We start from the raw sequence: 22,670 nt of genomic DNA on the forward strand, positions 1-22,670 counted from the left end.
ACGGGCCGGCCCGGCACACACGTCCGGGCGCAGGCTGGCAGCCGGATCACAGAGCCCCCCGCAGACACGCTGCCCAGGGAGAGGGGTCATCGCCTGGCCTCTGTCCCAGACACACACGGACACATCACACCACATGCACCAGACACGGGACACCCACACAACACGGGCCGGCCCGGCACACACGTCCGGGCGCAGGCTGGCAGCCGGATCACAGAGCCCCCCGCAGACACGCTGCCCAGGGAGAGGGGTCATCGCCTGGCCTCTGTCCCAGACACACACGGACTCATCACACCACATGCACCAGACACAGGACACCCACACAACACGGGCCGGCCCGGCACACGCGTCCGGGCGCAGGCTGGCAGCCGGATCACGGAGCCCCCCGCAGACACACTGCCTGGGGAGAGGGGTCATCGCCTGGCCTCTGTCCCAGACACACACGGACTCATCACACCACATGCACCAGACACGGGACACCCACACAACACGGGCCGGCCCGGCACACGCGTCCGGGCGCAGGCTGGCAGCCGGATCACAGAGCCCCCCGCAGACACGCTGCCCAGGGAGAGGGGTCATCGCCTGGCCTCTGTCCCAGACACACACGGACACATCACACCACATGCACCAGACACGGGACACCCACACAACACGGGCCGGCCCGGCACACGCGTCCGGGCGCAGGCTGGCAGCCGGATCACAGAGCCCCCCGCAGACACGCTGCCCAGGGAGAGGGGTCATCGCCTGGCCTCTGTCCCAGACACACACGGACTCATCACACCACATGCACCAGACACGGGACACCCACACAACACGGGCCGGCCCGGCACACGCGTCCGGGCGCAGGCTGGCAGCCGGATCACAGAGCCCCCCGCAGACACGCTGCCCGGGGAGAGGGGTCATCGCCTGGCCTCTGTCCCAGACACACACGGACACATCACACCACACGCACCAGACACGGGACACCCACACAACACGGGCCGGCCCGGCAGACGCCTCCGGGCGCAGGCTGGCAGCCGGATCACAGAGCCCCCCGCAGACACGCTGCCTGGGGAGAGGGGTCATCACCTGGCCTCTGTCCCAGACACACACGGACACATCACAGCACACGCACCAGACACGGGATGCCCACACAACATGGGCCGGCCCGGCACGCACCTGTGGGCGCAGGCTGGCAGCCAGATCACGGAGCCCCCCACAAACACACTGCCCGGGGTCATTGCCTGTCCCCTGTCCCCTGTCCCAGACACACACAGGACCCCCACACAACACGGACATACACACAACAAACGGAAACACACACGGCACACAGACACCCGCCCACACACACACCCAGGGATGCCCACTGGCAGAGACCCTGTTGGAAGGGGCTCCAGGCCACCCCCCATGTGCAGCGGAGACCTGGCGACAGACGCCGGCCAGGAGATCAGGCGGCGAGTTCATCCCAGAGGTGGCTGAATCTCAGCACCAGGCGAGGGGTCCCTGGGTAACCGGCCGCCCTGCCCCAGAGGTGGGCGCATCTCAGTGCCAGGCGAGGGGTCCCTGGGTAACCGGCCGCCCCGCCCCAGAGGTGGGCGCATCTCAGCACCGGGCAAGGGGTCCCCGGGTAACCGGCCGCCCTGCACCAGAGGTGGGCGCATCTCAGCACCGGGCGAGGGGTCCCCGGGTAACCGGCCGCCCCGCCCCAGAGGTGGGCGCATCTCGGCACCGGGCTAGGGGTCCCCGGGTAACCGGCCACCCCGCCCCAGAGGTGGGCGCATCTCAGCGCCGGGTGAGAGGTCCCTGGGTAACTGGCCGCCCCGCCCCAGAGGTGGGCGCATCTCAGCGCCAGGCGAGGGGTCCCTGGGTAACTGGCCGCTCTGCCCCAGAGGTGGACGCATCTCCACGCCGGGCAAGGGATCCCTGGGTAACCGGCCGCCCCGCCCCGGAGGTGGGCACATCGCAGCGCCGGGAGAGGGGTCCCCGGGTAACCAGCCGCCCCACCCCAGAGGTGGGCACATCTCAGCGCCTGGTGAGGGGTCCCTGGGTAACTGGCCACCCCGCCCCAGAGGTGGACACATCTCAGCGCCGGGCCAGATGTCCCCATGTAACTGGCCGCCCCGCCCCAGAGGTGGGCGCATCTAAGTGCCGGCCCAGGGCCCTGTGCATGACACAATTCTGTGGGTCCATGGCTCTGGCCTGTTTCCTGGCCAGCTGCAGGTTTGGGAAGTTCAGAGAGACCTGGCTCCATTCCCAGCACAGTGCGCTGACGCCAGAGACACGGCTCCCTCTTGGGCGGGGCGCAGGGGCTGTTTGTACAGGGACCCGGCGCTGAGACGCGGCCAGCTCTGGGGCAGGGCGCGGGGGCTGTTTGTACAGGGACCCAGTGCTGAGACGCGGCCAGCTCTGGGGCAGGGCGCGGAGGCTGTTCGTACAGGGACCCCTCGCCTGGCGCTGAGTTGCGGCTGGCTCTGGGGTGAGGCGGGGGGGCTCTGTTCGTACGGGGACCCCTCGCCCGGTGCCAAGACGTGGCTGGCTCTGGGGCGGGGCGCAGGGGCTGTTCGTATGGGGACCCCTCACCCGGCCCTGAGTTGCAGCTGGCTCTGGGACAGGGCGCGGGGACTGTTCGTACAGGGACCCCTCGCCTGGCGCTGAGTTGCGGCTGGCTCTGGGGTGAGGCGGGGGGGCTCTGTTCGTATGGGGACCCCTCGCACGGCGCTGAGTTGCAGCTGGCTCTGGGACGGGGCGCGGGGGCCGGTCGTACAGGGACCCGTCACCCGATGCTGAGTTGCGACTGGCTCTGGGGTGAGGCGGGGGGGGCTCTGTTCATACAGGGACCCCTTGCCCAGTGCTGAGTTGCAGCTGGCTCTGGGGCAGGGCACTGGGGCTCTGTGTGTACGGGGACCCCTCGCCCAGCGCTGAGTTGCGGCTGGCTTTGGGGTGAGGCGGGGGGGCTCTGTTCGTAAGGGGACCCCTCGCCCAGCGCTGAGTTGCGGCTGGCTTTGGGATGAGGGGCGAGGGCTCTGTTCGTACAGGGACCCCTCGCCCGGCGCTGAGTTGCAGCTGGCTCTGGGGCAGGGCACTGGGGCTCTGTGTGTACGGGGACCCCTCGCCCAGCGCTGAGTTGCGGCTGGCTTTGGGGTGAGGCGCGGGGGCTCTTTGTGTACGGGGACCCCTCACCCGGTGCTGGGTCCTTCAGCCCTTTCTGCCCCGAGCTGTGCCCAGAGAGCCGGAACCAGAGCTATGAGCACCCAGACAAGGGCCCTTTGTTCTCTGTCCTACTGCAGAGATTTGGTGACACCAGGCCGGGGCGGGGGGTGGGCTCTGGCTTTTCTCTGGGCGCTGACCCCACTTGGGGTGGTCAGAGGTGGGGGGGCTGCGCCCGTGAGGTACCAGCCCTGCACCGGGTTCGGATTCCCCAACCCTCTGGTGCTACATAGACTCATAGACTTTAGGGTCAGAAGGGACCAATGTGATCATCTAGTCCGACCCCCTGCACAATGCAGGCCACAGAACCCCACCCATCCACTTCTATAACAACCCCCTAACCTATGTCTGAGTTACTGAAGTCTTCAAATTGTGGTTTGAAGACCTCAAGCTGCAGAGAATCCTCCAGCAAGTGACCCGTGCCCCACGCTGCAGGGGAAGGCGAAAAACCTCCAGGGCCCCTGCCAATCCGCCCTACAGGAAAATTCCTTCCCAACCCCAAATATGGCGATCAGCTAAATCCTGAGCATGTGGGCAAGACTCACCAGCCAGCACTCAGGAAAGAATTCTCTGTAGTAACTCAGATCCCATCCCATCCCATCTAACATCCCATCACAGACCACTGGGCATACTTATCTGCTGATAATCCAAGAGCAATTGCCAAAATTAAGCTATCCCATCATCCCATCCCTTCCATAATCTTATCAAGCTTAGTCTTAAAGCCAGATATGTCTTTTGCTCCCACTACTCCCCTTGGGTGTGGGTGGGAAAGGGGGTGACCCACCACACGGGGCAGTGTGGGCAGTGGTGGGGAGAGTGCCCCCCACTGAGACCCCCCTGCTCCTTGCCCCACAGCACCCCCTAGCACCACCCTGGGCCAGCCCTGCCTGCCAGGGGAGAGTGCCCCCTGCTGCCCCCACCCTGCCCCACAGTGCCCCCTACCACCCACCCCCTCTATCTATCTATCTATTTGGGTGACTGGCTGGGAGTATATGGGAACAGCTATATAGAGAAGAGGGTATGGAGGGATGGGGTGTGTGTGGAGGGATGGAGGAGGGGTGATGGAGGGATGGGGTGTGTGTGGAGGAATAGAGGGCGGTATGAAGGGATGGGGGGCTAGAGGAGGAGTATGGAGGGATGCGGTGTGTGTGGAGGGCTACGGGGGTATGGAGGGATGGGATGTGTGTGGAGGAATAGGGGGGTATGGGGGCTAGAGGGGGTATGGAGGGATGAGGTGTGTGTGGAGGAATAGAGGGGGTGGGTATGGCGGGCTAGAGGATGTGTGTGTGGAGGGCTAGAGGGGGGTATGGAGGGATGGGGTATGGGGGGCTAAAGAGCAGGTATGGAGGGATATGGTGTGTGGAGGAATGGAGGAGGGGGTATAGAGGGATGGTGTGTGTGTGGAGGAATAGAGGGCAGTATGAAGAGATGGGGGGCTAGAGGAGGGGTATGGACGGATGGGGTGTGTGTGGAGGGCTAGAGGGGGTGGGGGGGCTAGAGGGGGTATGGAGGGATATTGGAGGAGGTATGGAGGGATGGGGTGTGTGTGGAGGAATAGAGGGGGTATGGGGGGCTAGAGGGGGTATGCAGGGATATTGGAGGAGGTATTGAGGGATGGGGTGTGTGTGGAGGAATAGAGGGGGGTATGAAGGGATGGGGTATGGGGGGCTAGAGGAGGGGTATGGAGGGATGGGGGGATGGGGTGTGTGTGGAGGAATAGAGGGGGGATGGGAGACTAGAGGGGGTATGGAGGGATGGGGTGTGTGTGTGGAGGAATAGAGGGGGGTATGAAGGGATGGGGTATGGGGGGCTAGAGGAGGGGTATGGAGGGATGGGGTGTGTGTGGAGGAATAGAGGGGTATGGGAGACTAGAGGGGGTATGGAGGGATGGGGTGTGTGTGTGGAGATATAGAGGAGGGTATGAAGGGATGGGGTATGGGGGAATAGAGGAGGGGGATGGAGAGATGGAGGAGGGGGGATGCAGGGATGGGGTGTGTGTGGAGGGCTAGAGGGGGGTATGGAGGGATATTGGAGGAGGGATGGAGGGATGGGGTGTGCATGGAGGAATAGAGGGGGTATGGGAGACTAGAGGGGGTATGGAGGGATGGGGTGTATGTGGAGGAATAGAGGGGGTATGTGGGCCTAGAGGGGGTATGGCGGGATAAAGGAGGTGGGTATGGGGGGCTAGAGGGAGGGATGGAGGAATAGAGGAGGTGGGTATGGGGGGCTAGAGGGGGTGTGTGTGGAGGGATAGGGGGGGAATGGAGAGACAGGGGTGTGGGGCTGGCTGGGGCTGGACAGGAACAGGCAGATAAAGGGCAGGGGGATTGATGGGAAGAGACCCCGCCCTGGTCTCCCTCCGACCCCCAACCCCCCTCCCTCCAGTGACAGACCCTGCAGCCTGTACCAGCTGTGCCCCCACCCCGGCCATGGGCAGCTCCTGGGTCCTAATGCCCCAATGTTCAGCTCACCAGCGGGCCTGGGGGGGTAGGGCTGGGGGCGCTATGGGTTAGGAGTGAGGGGCTCCAGAAGAGCTGGGGGGCTGTGGGTTGGGAGTGAGGGGCTCCAGCAGAGCTGAGGGGGCTGTGGGTCGGGAGTGAGGGGCTCCAGCAGAGCTGGGGGGCTGTGGGTTGGGAGTGAGGGGCTCCAGCAGAGCTGGGGGGCTGTGGGTTGGGAGTGAGGGGCACCAGCAGGGCTGGGGGGGGCAGAGCTGAGGGGGCTGTGGGTCGGGAGTGAGGGGCTCCAGCAGAGCTGGGGGGCTGTGGGTTGGGAGTGAGGGGCTCAAGCAGAGCTGGGGGGCTGTGGGTCCGCAGTGAGGGGCACCCCAGAGGCAGGGGCAGGGCTGGGGTAGCCGGGGCGGGGCTCGAGGGGCCCCGTCACCCGTCACCCGGCGGGCGCTAGGACCCTGCCCTGGCTCCATTGTCTTGCGGCGGGCGGCGCTAGGGCCCCGCGGACGCCCCGGCCGCTCGCGCTCCCATTGTTTCGGCGGCTGCCTGCGCCGGGTGCGGGTTCGGGTCCGGGCTCGGCGCGGGACGCGGCGGCTCCGTTTTTCTCCGGGTCGGGCCGCCTCGCCGCCGCCGCGCGCCGCCCTCCCCGGGCCGGGCCGCTCTTCCCCCACCCGCGAGGCCTTTCACCTCGCGCCATGGGGCCGCCGCCGCCTCGCAGGGCCGCGCCACTGCTGCTGCTGCTCCTGCTCGGGGCGACCGGGCCGGGGTCGGGGGCGGCCGCGGGGGCGCGGGGCTGCGCCGAGGCGCGACGGGCGCTGGGGGCGCGGGGGCTGGGGCCGGGCGCGGTGCCCCCCGCGCTCATCTCGGGTAAGGGGCCCTGCAGCCAATGCGCCCCCCCGGAGCCCCATTGCACCCAGTGCACCCCTGGAGCTCCCCTGCCCCCCTGGAGCCCCAGTGCACCCCCGCGGCCCCCTGGAGCTCCCCTGCCCCCCTGGAGCCCCAATGCACCCCCCGCGGCCCCCTTTGCACCTAGTGCACCCCCGGAGCCCCCTTGCACCTAGTGCACCCCTGGAGTTCCCCTGCACCCCCGGAGCCCCCTGCCCCCCCTGGAGCCCCAATGCCCCCCGCGGCCCCCCTGGAGCTCCCCTGCACCCCCGGAGCCCCCTGTCCCCCTAATGCACCCCCCGCGGACCCCTTGCACCCAGTGCACCCCCGGAGCCCCCTTGCACCCAGTGCACCCCTGGAGCCCCCCTGCCCCCCCGGAGCCCCCTGCCCCCCTGGAGCCCCAATGCACCCCCCGCGGCCCCCTTTGCACCCAGTGCACCCCCGGAGCTCCCTTGCACCTAGTGCACCCCTGGAGTTCCCCTGCACCCCCAGAGCCCCCTGCTCTCCTGGAGTCCCAATGCACCCCCTGCGGCCCCCTTGCACCCAGTGCACCCCCAGAGCCCCCCTGCCCCCCTGGAGCTCCTCTGCCCCCCTGGAGCCTCCTGCCCCCCTGGAGCCCCACTGCACCCCTGCGTCCCCCCTGCACCCAGTGCATCACTGGAGCCTCCTGAACCTCCTTGTGGCCCCCCTGCACCCAGTGCACCCTCATTCGAGCCCAATGCACCCTCCCAAGCCCTCTAGAGCTACCTGCATCCCTGGAGCCCTCTGGAGCCCCCCTGTACCCAGTGTGCCCCCCTGTACCCAGTGCACCCCCCTGTGGCCCCCCTGTACCCAGTGCACCCCCCAGAGTCCGCCTGCACCCAGTGTACCCCCTCTTGGCCTGCTGTGCCCCCCCAGATACCCCTGTGGCCCTAGTGCATCCCCCTGTAGCCCCCCTGCACCCAGTGCATCCCCCTGTGGCCCCAATGTACCCCCCAGAGTCCTAATGCACTGCCCCCCGCGCTCCCCGGAGCCCCCTGCAACCAGCGCAGTCAATGGACCCCCTTGAGGCCCCCTCTGCAGTCAGCACCCTCTGGGGTACCCCCAGCAGCCTCCCTGGGATCTCCCCATCCCTTCTTCATTGCTCTGCAGCCACTGCACCCTCCCTGTGGCCCTTCCAGCAGCCTCCCCAGGTCCCTGGCTGTGCCTTCCTCACTGCATCCTCCACCCTGCAGCCAATCCACCTCCTGGGGTCCCCCTGTACCTATCCCCTGCAACATCCCCATTTCAACCTCCTGTCCTGTGCATGGGACCCCCCATAGCACCCCTGGGGTCCCCCCAGTATCTACCCCCTGCACCATCCCCATTGCAACCCCCTGCCCTGCAGCCAGTTCACCGCATGTGCCCCCTGCCCCTGGGTCCCCCTGCATCTTCCCTAATGCACTCCACATGGGACCTGCTCCCCACCGCACCGCCTTCTCTGCTCCCCCTGTGCCCCCCGGCTCATGTCAGGGGACACCCTCCATCCTGCCCCAATTCCCCCTCCAGCCAGGGACTGAACACCCTCAGCTGGAGGGGCAGCAGCCCCTGTACGGCAGGTCCGTGGGGGGGATGAGCCTCTAGCCCCCATATGAGCTAAATCCTCCCTTCCCAATTGCCCCCTGCACCCCCAAGCATCTGACACTGGTTCCTCCCCCCCCCAATCCTCAGCCCCCCACAAGGCCTGCTCCCTGGGTGTGGGGACCAGATGGTGTGTGTGGGGGGAAACTGTGGACAGCTCTAGCTGTCTGAGCATGGCGGGGAGACAGACTCTGTGTACTGCCCCTTCCCCCCCTTCTGTGGGGATGGGTGGAGTGAGGGCACCCCACGGCCAGGCACTGAATGGTGGCATCTGTCTCTGCCCCCCCTCAGGTGAGCACCTGCGGATCTGTCCCCAGGATTACACCTGCTGCTCCAGCGAGATGGAGGAGCAGCTCAGCCTGCAGAGCAACCGGGACTTCCGCGCCCTGGTGGAGGACGGGGCCAGCTTCCTGTCCAGCACCCTGGCCTCGCGCCACCGCCGCTTCGAGGGTGAGAACCCAGGCGTCCTGGCTCCCACACCCCTGCTGTGACCCACCAGCCCCCACTCCCCTCCCAGAGCCGCGGAGAGAACCCAGGAGTCCTGGCTTCCAGCCCCCCCCTGCTCTGACCCGCCAGCCCCTACTCCCCTCCCAGAGCCGCGGAGAGAACCCAGGAGTCCTGGCTTCCAGCCCCCCCGTGCTCTGACCCACCAGCCCCTACTCCCCTCCCAGAGCTGGGGAGAGAACCCAGGCGTCCTGGCTCCCACCCCCCTGCTGTGACCCACCAGCCCCTACTCCCCTCCCAGAGCCGGGGAGAGAACCCAGGCGTCTTGGCTTCCAGCCCCCCACTCTGACCCACCAGCCCCCACTCCCCTCCCAGAGCCGGGGAGAGAACCCAGGAGTCCTGGCTCCCAGCCCTCCCCACTCTGACCCACCAGCCCCCACTCCCCTCCCAGAGCCGGGGAGAGAACCCAGGAGTCCTGGCTCCCAGCCCTCCCCACTCTGACCCACCAGCCCCCACTCCCCTCCCAGAGCCGGGGAGAGAACCCAGGAGTCCTGGCTCCCAGCCCTCCCCACTCTGACCCACCAGCCCCCACTCCCCTCCCAGAGCCGGGGAGAGAACCCAGGAGTCCTGGCTCCCAGCCCTCCCTGCTCTAACCCACCAGCCCCCACTCCCCTCCCAGAGCCAGGGAGAGAACCCAGGCGTCCTGGCTCCCAGCCCCCCCTGCACTAACCCACCAGCCCCCACTCCCCTCCCAGAGCCAGGGAGAGAACCCAGGCATCCTGGCTCCCAGCCCCCCGCTCTGACCCACCAGCCCCCACTCGGGAGAGAACCCAGGAGTTCTGGCTCCCAGCCCCCCCCCCGCCCGCTCTGACCCACCAGCCCCCACTCGGGAGAGAACCCAGGAGTTCTGGCTCCCAGCCCCCCTGCTCTGACCCACCAGCCCCCACTCTCCTCCCAGAGCCAGAGAGAGAACCCAGGAGTCCTGGCTCCCAGCCCCCCCCCTGCTCTCACCCAGCAGCCCCTACTCCCCTCCCAGAGCTGGGGGGGAGAACCCAGGAGTCCTGGCTCCCAGCCCCCCCTGCTCTCACCCAGCAGCCCCTACTCCCCTCCCAGAGCTGGGGGGGAGAACCCAGGAGTCCTGGCTCCCAGCACCCCCTGCTCTCACCCACCAGCCTCCACTCCCCTCCCAGAGCCGGGAGCCGGAATTAAGACTGAGGGGAAAAACAACTGAGGAAAGTTGGCAGTTTTTCAAAGGGACGCTATTAAGGGCCCAAAAGCAAGTTATTCCGATGGTTAGGAAAGATAGAAAATGTGGCAAAAGACCACCTTGGCTTACCCTTGAGATCTTGCGTTTCCTACAAAATAAAAAGGTGTCATATAAAAAATGGAAACTAGGTCAGATCACGAAGGATGAATATAGGCAAATAACACAGGAATGCAGAGGCAAGATTAGAAAAGCAAAGGCACAAAATGAACTCAAACTAGCTATGGGAATAAAGGGAAACAAGAAGACTTTTTATCAATACATTAGAAGCAAGAGGAAGACCAAGGACAGGGTAAGCCCACTGCTCAGTGAGGAGGAGGAAACAGTAACGGGAGACTTGGAAATGGCAGAGATGCTTAATGACTTCTTTGTTTCGGTCTTCACTGAGAAGTCTGAAGGAATGTCTAGTATAGTGAATGCTTACGGGGAGAGGGTAGGTTTAGAAGAGAAAATAAGGAAAGAGCAAGTAAAAAATCACTTAGAAAAGTTAGATGCCTGCAAGTCACCAGGGCCTGATGAAATGCATCCTAGAATACTCAAGGAGTTAATGGAAGAGGTATCTGAGCCTCTAGCTATTATCTTTGGGAAATCATGGGAGACGGGGGAGATTCCAGAAGACTGGAAGGGGGCAAATATAGTGCCCATCTATAAAAAGGGAAATAAAAACAACCCAGGAAACTACAGACCAGTTAGTTTAACTTCTGTGCCAGGGAAGATAATGGAGCAGGTAATCAAAGAAATCATCTGCAAACACTTGGAAGGTGGTAAGGTGATAGGGAATAGCCAGCATGGATTTGTAAAGAACAAATCGTGTCAAACTAATCTGATAGCATTCTTTGATAGGATAACGAGCCTTGTGGATAAGGGAGAAGCGGTGGATGTGATATACCTAGACTTTAGTAAGGCATTTGATACAGTCTCGCATGATATTCTTATAGATAAGCTAGGAAAGTACAATTTAGATGGGGCTACTATAAGGTGGGTGCATAACTGGCTGGATAACCGTACTCAGAGAGTAGTTATTAATGGCTCCCAATCCTGCTGGAAAGCTATAACAAGTGGGGTTCTGCAGGGGTCTGTTTTGGGACCGGTTCTGTTCAATATCTTCATCAATGATTTAGATGTTGGCATAGAAAGTACGCTTATTAAGTTTGCGGACGATACCAAACTGGGAGGGATTGCAACTGCTTTGGAGGACAGGGTCAAAATTCAAAATGATCTGGACAAATTGGAGAAATGGTCTGAGGTAAACAGGATGAAGTTCAATAAAGATAAATGCAAAGTGCTCCACTTAGGAAGGAACAATCAGTTTCACACATACAGAATGGGAAGAGACTGTCTAGGAAGGAGTATGGCAGAAAGAGATCTAGGGGTCATAGTGGACCACAAGCTTAATATGAGTCAACAGTGTGATACTGTTGCAAAAAAAGCAAACGTGATTCTGGGATTCATTAACAGGTGTGTTGTAAACAAGACACGAGAAGTCATTCTTCCGCTTTACTCTGCGCTGGCTAGGCCTCAACTGGAGTATTGTATCCAGTTCTGGGCACCGCATTTCAAGAAAGATGTGGAGAAATTGGAGAGGGCCCAGAGAAGAGCAACAAGAATGATTAAAGGTCTAGAGAACATGACCTATGAAGGAAGGCTGAAGGAATTGGGTTTGTTTAGTTTGGAAAAGAGAAGACTGAGAGGGGACATGATAGCAGTTTTCAGGTATCTAAAAGGGTGTCATCAGGAGGAGGGAGAAAACTTGTTCACCTTAGCCTCCAATGATAGAACAAGAAGCAATGGGCTTAAACTGCAGCAAGGGAGATTTAGGTTGGACATTAGGAAAAAGTTCCTAACTGTCAGGGTAGTTAAACACTGGAATAGATTGCCTACGGAAGTTGTGGAATCTCCATCTCTGGAGATATTTAAGAGTAGGTTAGATAAATGTCTATTAGGGATGGTCTAGACAGTATTTGGTCCTGCCATGAGGGCAGGGGACTGGACTCGATGACCTCTCGAGGTCCCTTCCAGTCCTAGAGTCTATGAGTCTATGAGAGAACCCAGGAGTCCTGGCTCCCAGACCCCCCTGCTCTCACCCACCAGCCCCCACTCCCCTCCCAGAGCCGGGGAGAGAACCCAGGCGTCCTGGCTCCCAGTCCCCACTCCCCTCCCAGGGCCAGGAAGAGAACCCAGGAGTCCTGGCTCCCAGCCCCCCTGCTCTAACTCACCGACCACCACCGCGATGGGGGTAGGGAGCAGGAGGCATGTCCCGGGGTCAGGGGCTGAGGGTCCCCTCAATCTGCCTTGGCATCTCATGGGGGTTTCCCCCCCGGTGCAGAGTTTTTCCGGGAGCTGCTGGCGGCGGCCGAGCGGGGGCTGCAGGCCATGTTCACGCAGACCTACGGCCGCCTGTACGCCCAGAACGCCCGGCTCTTCCAGGGGCTCTTCGCCGAGCTGCGGCGCCACCAGCAGGGCGCCCGGCTGAGCCTGGACGAGGCGCTGGGCGAGTTCTGGGCCCGCCTGCTGGAGCGGATGCTGCCGCTGCTCAACCCGCAGTACCAGTTCCCCCCCGAGTACCTGGAGTGCGTGGCGCGCCAGGGGGAGGCGCTGCGGCCCTTCGGCGACGTGCCCCGCAAGCTGCGTCTGCAGGTGAGACTCGGCTGCCCCCCCCCCCGGGGCTGGGCCCGGCGCTGCCCCCCTGCGGCGCTGCCCTCCTGTGGCGCCCCCCCCCCGGGGCTGGGCCCAGCGCTGCCCCCCTGCGGCGCCCCCCTCCCCCGGGCTGGGCCCAGCGCTGCCCTCCTGCGGAGCCCCCCTTCCCCCCCGGGCTGGGCCCAGCGCTGCCCTCCTGCGGAGCCCCCCTCCCCCGGGGCTGGGCCCAGCGCTGCCTCCCTGCGGCGCCCCCCTTCCCCCCCGGGCTGGGCCCAGCGCTGCCCCCCTGCGGCGCCCCCCTTCCCCCCCGGGCTGGGCCCAGCACTGCCCCCCTGCGGCGCCCCCCTTCCCCCCCGGGCTGGGCCCAGCGCTGCCCCCCTGCGGCGCCCCCCTTCCCCCCCGGGCTGGGCCCAGCGCTGCCCCCTGCGGCGCCCCCCTTCCCCCCCGGGCTGGGCCCAGCGCTGCCCCCCTGCGGCGCCCCCCTTCCCCCCCGGGCTGGGCCCAGCGCTGCCCCCCTGCGGAGCCCCCCTCCCCCGGGCTGGGCCCAGCGCTGCCCTCCTGCGGAGCCCCCCTCCCCCGGGCTGGGCCCAGCGCTGCCCCCCTGCGGCGCTGCCCCCCTGCGGCGCCCCCCTTCCCCCCCGGGCTGGGCCCAGCGCTGCCCTCCTGCGGAGCCCCCCTCCCCCGGGCTGGGCCCAGCGCTGCCCTCCTGCGGAGCCCCCCTCCCCCGGGCTGGGCCCAGCGCTGCCCCCCTGCGGCGCTGCCCCCCTGCGGCGCCCCCCTTCCCCCCCGGGCTGGGCCCAGCGCTGCCTCCCTGCGGCGCCCCCCTTCCCCCCCGGGCTGGGCCCAGCGCTGCCCCCCTGCGGCGCCCCCCTTCCCCCCCGGGCTGGGCCCAGCGCTGCCTCCCTGCGGCGCCCCCCTTCCCCCCCGGGCTGGGCCCAGCGCTGCCCCCCTGCGGCGCCCCCCTTCCCCCCCGGGCTGGGCCCAGCGCTGCCCCCCTGCGGCGCCCCCCTTCCCCCCCGGGCTGGGCCCAGCGCTGCCCCCTGCGGCGCCCCCCTTCCCCCCCGGGCTGGGCCCAGCGCTGCCCCCCTGCGGCGCCCCCCTTCCCCCCCGGGCTGGGCCCAGCGCTGCCCCCCTGCGGAGCCCCCCTCCCCCGGGCTGGGCCCAGCGCTGCCCCCCTGCGGCGCTGCCCCCCTGCGGCGCCCCCCTTCCCCCCCGGGCTGGGCCCAGCGCTGCCCCCCTGCGGCGCCCCCCCTCCCCCGGGGCTGGGCCCAGCGCTGCCCCCTGCGGCGCCCCCCTTCCCCCCCGGGCTGGGCCCAGCGCTGCCCCCCTGCGGCGCCCCCCTTCCCCCCCGGGCTGGGCCCAGCGCTGCCCCCCTGCGGCGCCCCCCTTACCCCCCGGGCTGGGCCCAGCGCTGCCCCCTGTGGCATGTGGGGCTGAGCCGGGGGAGACCCTGGCATCCTCTCTCAGCTCCCCAAGCCAGGCTGGGGGCCCTGGGGTGTGGCCAGGGCCGGGGGCTCGGGGCTGGGGGCTCTGGGATGTGGCCAGGGCCGGGGTTGCTGGGGGCCCTGGGGTTTGGCGAGGGGGTTCTGGGCTGGGAGGGTCTCTGGGGGGCTGGGGATGTCCCCTCACCTCTCCCACCCCCCCCCCAGGTGACGCGGGCGTTCGTGGCTGCTCGGGTCTTCGTGCAGGGACTGGCCACTGGGCGTGATGTGGTCTCCAAGGCCTCCAAGGTAAGTGTGTTGGGGGGGGAGCAAAGGGGCTGTGGGGGGCAGGGGCCTGTGGAGTAGGAGGTGGGGAGGGCAGAGGGGTAGAGATGCAGTGGGATGCTGGGGGTGGCATGGGGCGGCAGGGGACTGTGGGGTAGGGGGCAGAGGGGTAGGGATGCAGGGGGGAGCCATGATGGGGCGGGGGAGGGACGCTGGAGGAGGCATCTCTGTGTCCCTCTGGCTGCCCTTTGGAGTCGACCCAGAGCCTGGGGACCCCCCTAGATTTTTCTCTCCCACCCCACAAAGCCTGAAGGGCTGCTTGGGGCTCCCCCATCGACACAACTGGGGACCCCAGCAGGGACTGCCAACGGGAGGGGGTCCCCTCTCTGCCCCCCGTGACCCCCAGGGCAGTGTATTGAGGGGTCCCCTCTCTGCCCCCCATGTCCTCCCAGGGCAGTGTATGGAGGGGGAGGGTCCCCGCTCTGCCTCCCGTGTCCCCCCAGGGCAGTGTGTTGGGGGGGTGCCTTCTCTGACCCCTGTGTCCCCCCAGCTGCCCCCCAGTGGGGAGTGCCTGCGGGCCGCCATGCGCATGTCCTCCTGCCCCCTGTGCCGTGGGACCCCGGCTCTCAAGCCCTGCAATGCCTTCTGCCTCAACGTCATGAAGGGCTGCCTGGCCCGCCCGGCCGAGCTGGACCCCGAGTGGAACCGCTTCCTCGGTGAGACCCCAGGCCGCTGCGGGGAGATGGGGGGGGCATGGGGCAAGGGGGGGAAGGTGGTGTGGAGGAGTCTCCTCGGGGATCTCCCCGCCTGGGCTTTGCCTCCACTACCGGCTTGTGTGGGCCTGCCATGGGACTGGCACTGGCCGGGGGCTGTGAGCCCCACAGGGGATCTCTCGGGGGGGCTGTCCATGGTGTAACCAGCCTCCCCGCCCCCCTAGATGCTCTGATCCAGGTGGCTGAGCGGCTGGAGGGGTCCTTCAACGTGGAGCTGGCGGCCGACTCTATCGGGGTGAAGATCTCGGAGGGAATCATGTACCTGCAGGAGAACGGGGTGCAGACCTCGGCCAAGGTCGGGGGCTCGCGCTGCCGGAGGGAGCTCACGGCGGCGGTTGGGGGCACTGCTGGGGGGAAGCTCACAACGCTGGGGGTGGGGGCACTGCTGGGGGGAAGCTCGCGGCACTGGGGGCAGGGGTCTGGCTGGCCCTGAGCTGGCCCCTCCCCCTCATCTCTCCCCCTGACCCCCCCCCCCCAGGTGTTTCAGGGCTGCGGGACCCCTCGCCCAGCGCCTGCCCGATCCCGCCGTGCCGCCCGGGATGAGACCAAGCGTCGCTTCCGCACCTACCCGCCCGAGGAGAAACCCACCACGGCTGCGGGGACCAACCTGGACCGACTGGTACGGACCCCCTGCGGCGCCCTCTGCCCCACTGAGCCAGCCGCCCAGGAGGGGTGCCCCTCACACACCCCACACACAGCAAGTCTGAGCAGACCGGGTCAAGCACCACTTTGAAGCTGCCCCCCTTATGTGTCTCAGATTCAGCACCTCCTTATCCCCCCTCTCACATCACAACTGCACCGGCAGTAACCCCGGACTTGGTGAGCAAACCCCACAGGATGTGGGGCGCTGCAGGGCTCTTTCGCTTAGGTACCAGGAGCGTCGCTGCAGAGTGATGGGGGGAAGCTGAAAAGTTCAGCCACAGAGAGATGCAACCAGCTCCACCGTACAAGTTACTTATTGAATAACAGTGGTAATGGAGCTTACCCCAGCGTAACAGACGTTATGAAAGGCTAATCCCTCAGGCAGAAAAGAAAAGTGGGGGATCTCCCCGACTCCGTGAGGCCTGATCTGGTCAGGGGTCCCAGGTGCTGGTGGGAGCTCAGGGTCCAGGGCAGGAGACCAGCAGAGCCCCAGCCCGATCAGTCAGGAGAAGGTGAAGCCCCGGTGGAACGGCTGCAGAGTTTGGGTCCTGGCTTGGGCACAGGTAGGGGGTTTGTAGAGAAAGGACAGTGGTTCAGGGCAGAACACTCGATTTGCTTAGGGGTGGGCTGATGGCTCCAGGGTTTTCTTTCGGCTGGACGAGAGGAGCTAATCGCTCTTGGCTGTGGGTGGTGGGTTCTTCCGAGGAGCTCATCATGCAACTAGGCTGCTTCAGTATTTAGGAATCAGCTGAGGGTTCGTCGCTAGAATCGGTCCGATACCTGCCGAGGGCTCGTCGCTAGAATCGGTCCGATACCTGCCGGTTAGAATCGGTCCGATACCTGCCGAGGGTTCGTCGCTAGAATCGGATCGATACCTGCCGGTTAGAATCGGTCCGATACCTGCCGAGGGCTCGTCGCTAGAATCGGTCCGATACCTGCCGGTTAGAATCGGTCCGATACCTGCCGAGGGTTCGTCGCTAGAATCGGTCCGATACCTGCCGAGGGTTCGTCGCTAGAATCGGTCCGATACCTGCCGAGGGTTCGTCGCTAGAATCGGTCCGATACCTGCCGGTTAGAATCGGTCCGATACCTGCCGAGGGTTCGTCGCTAGAATCGGTCCGATACCTGCCGAGGGTTCGTCGCTAGAATCGGTCCGATACCTGCCGGTTAGAATCGGTCCGATACCTGCCGAGGGTTCGTCGCTAGAATCGGTCCGATACCTGCCGGTTAGAATCGGTCCGATACCTGCCGAGGGTTCGTCGCTAGAATCGGTCCGATACCTGCCGGTTAGAATCGGTCCGATACCTGCCGAGGGTTCGTCGCTAGAATCGGTCCGATACCTGCCGGTTAGAATCGGTCCGATACCTGCCGAGGGTTCGTCGCTAGAATCGGATCGATACCTGCCGGTTAGAATCGGTCCGATACCTGCCGAGGGTTCGTCGCTAGAATCGGTCCGATACCTGCCGGTTAGAATCGGTCCGATACCTGCCGAGGGTTCGTCGCTAGAATCGGTCCGATACCTGCCGGTTAGAATCGGTCCGATACCTGCCGAGGGTTCGTCGCTAGAATCGGTCCGATACCTGCCGAGGGTTCGTCGCTAGAATCGGTCCGATACCTGCCGGTTAGAATCGGTCCGATACCTGCCGAGGGTTCGTCGCTAGAATCGGTCCGATACCTGCCGAGGGTTCGTCGCTAGAATCGGTCCGATACCTGCCGGTTAGAATCGGTCCGATACCTGCCGAGGGTTCGTCGCTAGAATCGGTCCGATACCTGCCGGTTAGAATCGGTCCGATACCTGCCGAGGGCTCGTCGCTAGAATCGGTCCGATACCTGCCGGTTAGAATCGGTCCGATACCTGCCGAGGGTTCGTCGCTAGAATCGGTCCGATACCTGCCGAGGGTTCGTCGCTAGAATCGGTCCGATACCTGCCGGTTAGAATCGGTCCGATACCTGCCGAGGGTTCGTCGCTAGAATCGGTCCGATACCTGCCGGTTAGAATCGGTCCGATACCTGCCGAGGGTTCGTCGCTAGAATCGGTCCGATACCTGCCGGTTAGAATCGGTCCGATACCTGCCGAGGGTTCGTCGCTAGAATCGGTCCGATACCTGCCGAGGGTTCGTCGCTAGAATCGGTCCGATACCTGCCGGTTAGAATCGGTCCGATACCTGCCGAGGGTTCGTCGCTAGAATCGGTCCGATACCTGCCGGTTAGAATCGGTCCGATACCTGCCGAGGGCTTGTCGCTAGAATCGGTCCGATACCTGCCGGTTAGAATCGGTCCGATACCTGCCGAGGGTTCGTCGCTAGAATCGGTCCGATACCTGCCGAGGGTTCGTCGCTAGAATCGGTCCGATACCTGCCGGTTAGAATCGGTCCGATACCTGCCGAGGGTTCGTCGCTAGAATCGGTCCGATACCTGCCGGTTAGAATCGGTCCGATACCTGCCGAGGGTTCGTCGCTAGAATCGGTCCGATACCTGCCGAGGGTTCGTCGCTAGAATCGGATCGATACCTGCCGGTTAGAATCAGTCCGATACCTGCCGAGGGTTCGTCGCTAGAATCGGTCCGATACCTGCCGGTTAGAATCGGTCCGATACCTGCCGAGGGTTCATCGCTAGAATCGGTCCGATACCTGCCGAGGGTTCATCGCTAGAATCGGTCCGATACCTGCCGAGGGCTCGTCGCTAGAATCGGTCCGATACCTGCCGGTTAGAATCGGTCCGATACCTGCCAAGGGCTCGTCGCTAGAATCGGTCCGATACCTGCCGGTTAGAATCGGTCCGATACCTGCCGAGGGTTCGTCGCTAGAATCGGTCCGATACCTGCTGGTTAGAATCGGTCCGATACCTGCCGAGGGTTCGTCGCTAGAATCGGTCCGATACCTGCCGAGGGTTCATCGCTAGAATTGGTCCGATACCTGCTGGTTAGAATCGGTCCGATACCTGCCGAGGGTTCATCGCTAGAATCGGTCCGATACCTGCCGAGGGCTCGTCGCTAGAATCGGTCCGATACCTGCCGGTTAGAATCGGTCCGATACCTGCCGAGGGTTCGTCGCTAGAATCGGTCCGATACCTGCTGGTTAGAATCGGTCCGATACCTGCCGAGGGTTCATCGCTAGAATCGGTCCGATACCTGCCGGTTAGAATCGGTCCGATACCTGCCGGTTAGAATCGGTCCGATACCTGCCGAGGGTTCGTCGCTAGAATCGGATCGATACCTGCCGGTTAGAATCGGTCCGATACCTGCCGAGGGTTCGTCGCTAGAATCGGATCGATACCTGCCGGTTAGAATCGGTCCGATACCTGCCGAGGGTTCGTCGCTAGAATCGGTCCGATACCTGCCGAGGGCTCGTCGCTAGAATCGGTCCGATACCTGCCGGTTAGAATCGGTCCGATACCTGCCGAGGGCTCGTCGCTAGAATCGGATCGATACCTGCTGGTTAGAATCAGTCCGATACCTGCCGAGGGTTCGTCGCTAGAATCGGTCCGATACCTGCCGAGGGTTCGTCGCTAGAATCGGATCGATACCTGCTGATTAGAATCGGTCCGATACCTGCCGAGGGCTCGTCGCTAGAATCGGTCCGATACCTGCCGGTTAGAATCGGTCCGATACCTGCCGAGGGTTCGTCGCTAGAATCGGATCGATACCTGCTGATTAGAATCGGTCCGATACCTGCCGAGGGCTCGTCGCTAGAATCGGTCCGATACCTGCCGGTTAGAATCGGTCCGATACCTGCCGAGGGTTCGTCGCTAGAATCGGTCCGATACCTGCCGGTTAGAATCGGTCCGATACCTGCCGAGGGTTCGTCGCTAGAATCGGTCCGATACCTGCCGGGCTGTGTGGGGCAGGTGAAGGTCCATTAGCATCTGGAGCAGGGATTCCCAGGATGCCGTGCAGTCCGGGTCTCTCTTCTCCGTTCGTTCCTATGCTAATCCCTGGCCCATCCTTCATGCAGATGAGCCTGGGGCATCGCCTCTGCTCCCATTCTGTATGCAAATGGAGATGGCTTAATCTTGTCACCCTTGTCAGGAGGGGTCGAGGTGTGTCCCCCACCACCCTTCACTGAAGCCTTCTCTCTGGTCGCCTTGGGTCAAGCAGAGGCCTGCGTGGGGGTGGCCCTCATGCGCCCCGGTTCCCCAAAACACAGAGCTGACTGGTATCGTGGGCTTCGGGGCTGTGGCCAGGCCTGTCGAGAGGTGGGGGACAGTCTCCGTCCTCTGGGGGGGTCCTGTCACCTCTGGGGGGGGGTCCTCCTTTGAGATGGGGTCACCAGCACTCACCCCAAGAGCAGACTTCACCGTTTCACACCCACGCGGAGGGGAACAGGGATGCACAGGCTTCGTAGGCATATTACAGAAGCCCCCCATTGCACCCACAGCCCCACCCCGCCTCCCTGGCCCATGAGCGCTGATCCCACCCACCGCCCCCTCTCCCCAGGTGACGGATGTGAAGGAGAAGCTGCGGCTGATGCGGGGGTTCTGGGTCACCCTGCCCCACACGCTCTGCAGCGACGGGAAGGTGGCGGCTGACGTGACAGACGAGGACAAGTGCTGGAACGGGCAGGCCCGGGGCAGGTGAGGGGGTGCCCGGGGAAGGCTCGGCTGGGCAAAATGAGGGGGGACTGGGGGAGCTTCCCCCACACCCAGCACCCCTGCTCCACAGTGCTCCCTTCTCGGAGAGGCCGGGGCTTGGGGTGCTGGGAGTGTCCCCCCCCCACACACACCGGGAGAGGCTCGGCTGCAGTAGCCGTGAGCTCCCCCCGGCTGGGAGTGGCGCTGTCTCTGATCCCCTCTCCCCAGGTACCTCCCGGACGTGACAGGGGACGGGCTGGTGAATCAGATCAATAACCCGGAGGTGGAGGTGGACATCGGGCGGCCCGACCTGCTCACCCGCCAGCACATCCTCCAGCTGCGGGTGGCCACCAGCCGCCTGCAGGGGGCCTACGGGGGCCGGGACCTTGACTTCCAGGACACCTGTGAGTCTGGGGGGTGGGTGCAGGCCCCCCTGGGGGCTGGGGGGACTGCTGGGGCCTTCCCTGATGGGGTCTGCTCCTGGCCCCCCTCTCAGAAGGGTGATGGGGGTGGGACCCGGGCGGCAAGTGCCTCGTCACCTGTTCTCCTGGGGTCCAGGGTTTGGGGGGGCTGATCCCCATGTGTTGCCCACAAACACCCACTCCAGGCTCTTGCAGCGCCCTCAGGAGGCATGGCTAGAGGGGGCCCCCTGTATCGCTAACACCCCCCACCCCTTTGCTCTGGTTGCAGATGAGGACGGCAGTGGCTCGGGAGGGGGTGAGCAGTACAGCGAGGACTGGCCGGCTGGAGGGGGTGGCGGCAGCAGCCATTCGGGGTCCCGCCCCCCCGACTCCCGTTCATCCCGCAAGGACCGGCCGGGCAAGGGCTCCAGGCAGAATCACCGTGTGGGGGGCAGCAGCAGCCATGCCGCCTCCCGGGGGGGTGCTGCCCTCCCCCTCCTCCTGCTCCCCGCCCTGGCGCTGCCCCTGCTGGGGCGGTAACTCCCAGGTGCCACGAATGTAGGGGGATCGCTCACTCGGGGTGCAGCTGGGGGGATTGGCATCTTCCAGGGACTCCCCCACCAGCCTGGGGATCGAGGGGGGTGGAGAGCGAAATGGGAAGTAGAATTAGGAGAGGAGGGATGGAGGGGAGGGTTTAAGGGGGCTAGGAGGTGAGATTTATCGAGCCCCCCAGGGGGAATTGCCAAGGGGAGTGGAGGGCTACATTAGTTAGGCCCCAGGCCGAGCATGGATGAATGTACCGGGGGTGGGGGGCCCCACACAGAGCTTTTATTTTTTTACGTTGTTTTTTTTACAGGGTGTATTTATTTGGGGAGGTCTTTTTTAATGAGGCAACAGCCAGGTTAATTTTTTATAGGGTGGGCAGCGGGGGCAGGACTGATTTGTTTCCTACTCTCTTTCCAGAACACACATTTTCTCCCCCAGCTCCCCCTGCCCCGGGGTCCCAGCTCTGAGCAGCCCCAGCCGGTCTCGGTCTCGCTCACCCCCCCCGGTATCCACCCTACAGCAGGGCTGCGAGTGGGGCGTGAGCTCCTGCCCTGCTCCCCACAGCACCCCCGTGGGGAGGGGGGCAGGGCCTGGGTAGCCAGGCACTCCCCTGTGGCAGGGGGGCAGCGTTCCCTGGCCTGGCACAAGGGGTTTTGTAGCACAATGTACAGTAGATGCCGCTCTGGCTTTTTTAGGGAACGAACCTTTTTTTAATGAGTTTGGACAACTTTCCCCGTGTTGGGTTTTGTGTCTTTTTTTTTTTTTTTAAATCACATAATAAAACATTTAATTTATTGACCCTCATTCTGGTAGCATCTTACTCTGGGGTGGGGCGCAAGGGCCTGTTCCCAGGGGGACCCACCACTGGGACGTGGCCCCTTTAGGGTGGGGCGTGGAGGCAGGATAAGGGGGGGGCCCTTGCCCAGCACTGGAAGGCAGCTGCCTCTGGGGGGCGGGGGAGGAGGAAAGCAGTCAGGGAAGGGGTGGGGCTTCTCTGATTTAGAACTCTGTGTGGGTGGGGTCTAGGCTGCAAGGGGGAGGAGCCAGGGGAAGGGGTGGGGCTTATCAGATCAGAATGAGGGGCGGGGTCTAGGGCTGCAAGGGGAGGGGGAAGGGGTGGGGCTTATCAGAGAACTAAATGAGGGGCGGGGTCTAGGGCTGCAAAGAGAGGGGGAAGGGGCGGGGCTTATATGACAACAGCAGGGCGGGGTCTAGGCTGCAAGGGGGAGGAGCCAGGGGAAGGGGTGGGGCTTATCAGAGATCAGAATGAGGGGCGGGGTCTAGGGCTGCAAGGAGAGAGGAAAGGGGTGGGGCTTATATGACAGAACGGCAGGGCGGGGTCTAGGCTGCAAGGGGGCGGAGCCAGGGGAAGGGGTGGAGCTTATCTGACAACTACAGGAGGGGCGGGGTCTAAGTTGGAAGGGGGAGGAGCCAGGGGAAGGGGTGGGGCTTATATGAGAGAACCCCCCAGCAGGGGCGGGGTCTAGACTGCAAGGGGGAGGAGCCGGGGAAGGGGTGGGGCTTCTTGGGGCACGGCTGGCTGGAGAGGCGGGGCTTCTCCCACGAGCGCGGGG

The 22,670-nt window shown here is 64.5% G+C and overlaps 1 protein-coding gene across 1 annotated transcript; it reads left to right on the forward strand.

Moving 5' to 3' along the window:
- The first annotated feature begins 6,439 nt into the window (after positions 1 to 6,439).
- On the forward strand, positions 6,440 to 21,894 carry GPC2 (glypican 2). Its single transcript, XM_050933662.1, has 10 exons — positions 6,440 to 6,497; positions 8,406 to 8,564; positions 12,149 to 12,459; positions 14,109 to 14,189; positions 14,716 to 14,881; positions 15,103 to 15,233; positions 15,417 to 15,557; positions 20,016 to 20,152; positions 20,378 to 20,553; positions 20,840 to 21,894. The coding sequence occupies exons 2-10, from the start codon at positions 8,456 to 8,458 to the stop codon at positions 21,088 to 21,090; spliced, it is 1,503 nt and encodes a 500-aa protein (XP_050789619.1). The 5' UTR covers positions 6,440 to 6,497; positions 8,406 to 8,455; the 3' UTR covers positions 21,091 to 21,894.
- Positions 21,895 to 22,670: the final 776 nt, after the last annotated feature.

The sequence above is a fragment of the Gopherus flavomarginatus genome, chromosome 23 (assembly GCF_025201925.1).
Source record: "Gopherus flavomarginatus isolate rGopFla2 chromosome 23, rGopFla2.mat.asm, whole genome shotgun sequence".
NCBI lineage: Eukaryota > Metazoa > Chordata > Testudines > Testudinidae > Gopherus > Gopherus flavomarginatus.

Bases quoted from the DNA above. Each gene is read 5' to 3' on its own strand.
- GPC2 (XM_050933662.1), top strand. From the start codon at position 8,456: ATGGAGGAGCAGCTCAGCCTGCAGAGCAACCGGGACTTCCGCGCCCTG. The intron at 8,565-12,148 runs GTGAGAACCCAG...CCCCCGGTGCAG, and splicing joins GCGCCACCGCCGCTTCGAGG to AGTTTTTCCGGGAGCTGCTG. The intron at 14,882-15,102 runs GTGAGACCCCAG...CCGCCCCCCTAG, and splicing joins CGAGTGGAACCGCTTCCTCG to ATGCTCTGATCCAGGTGGCT.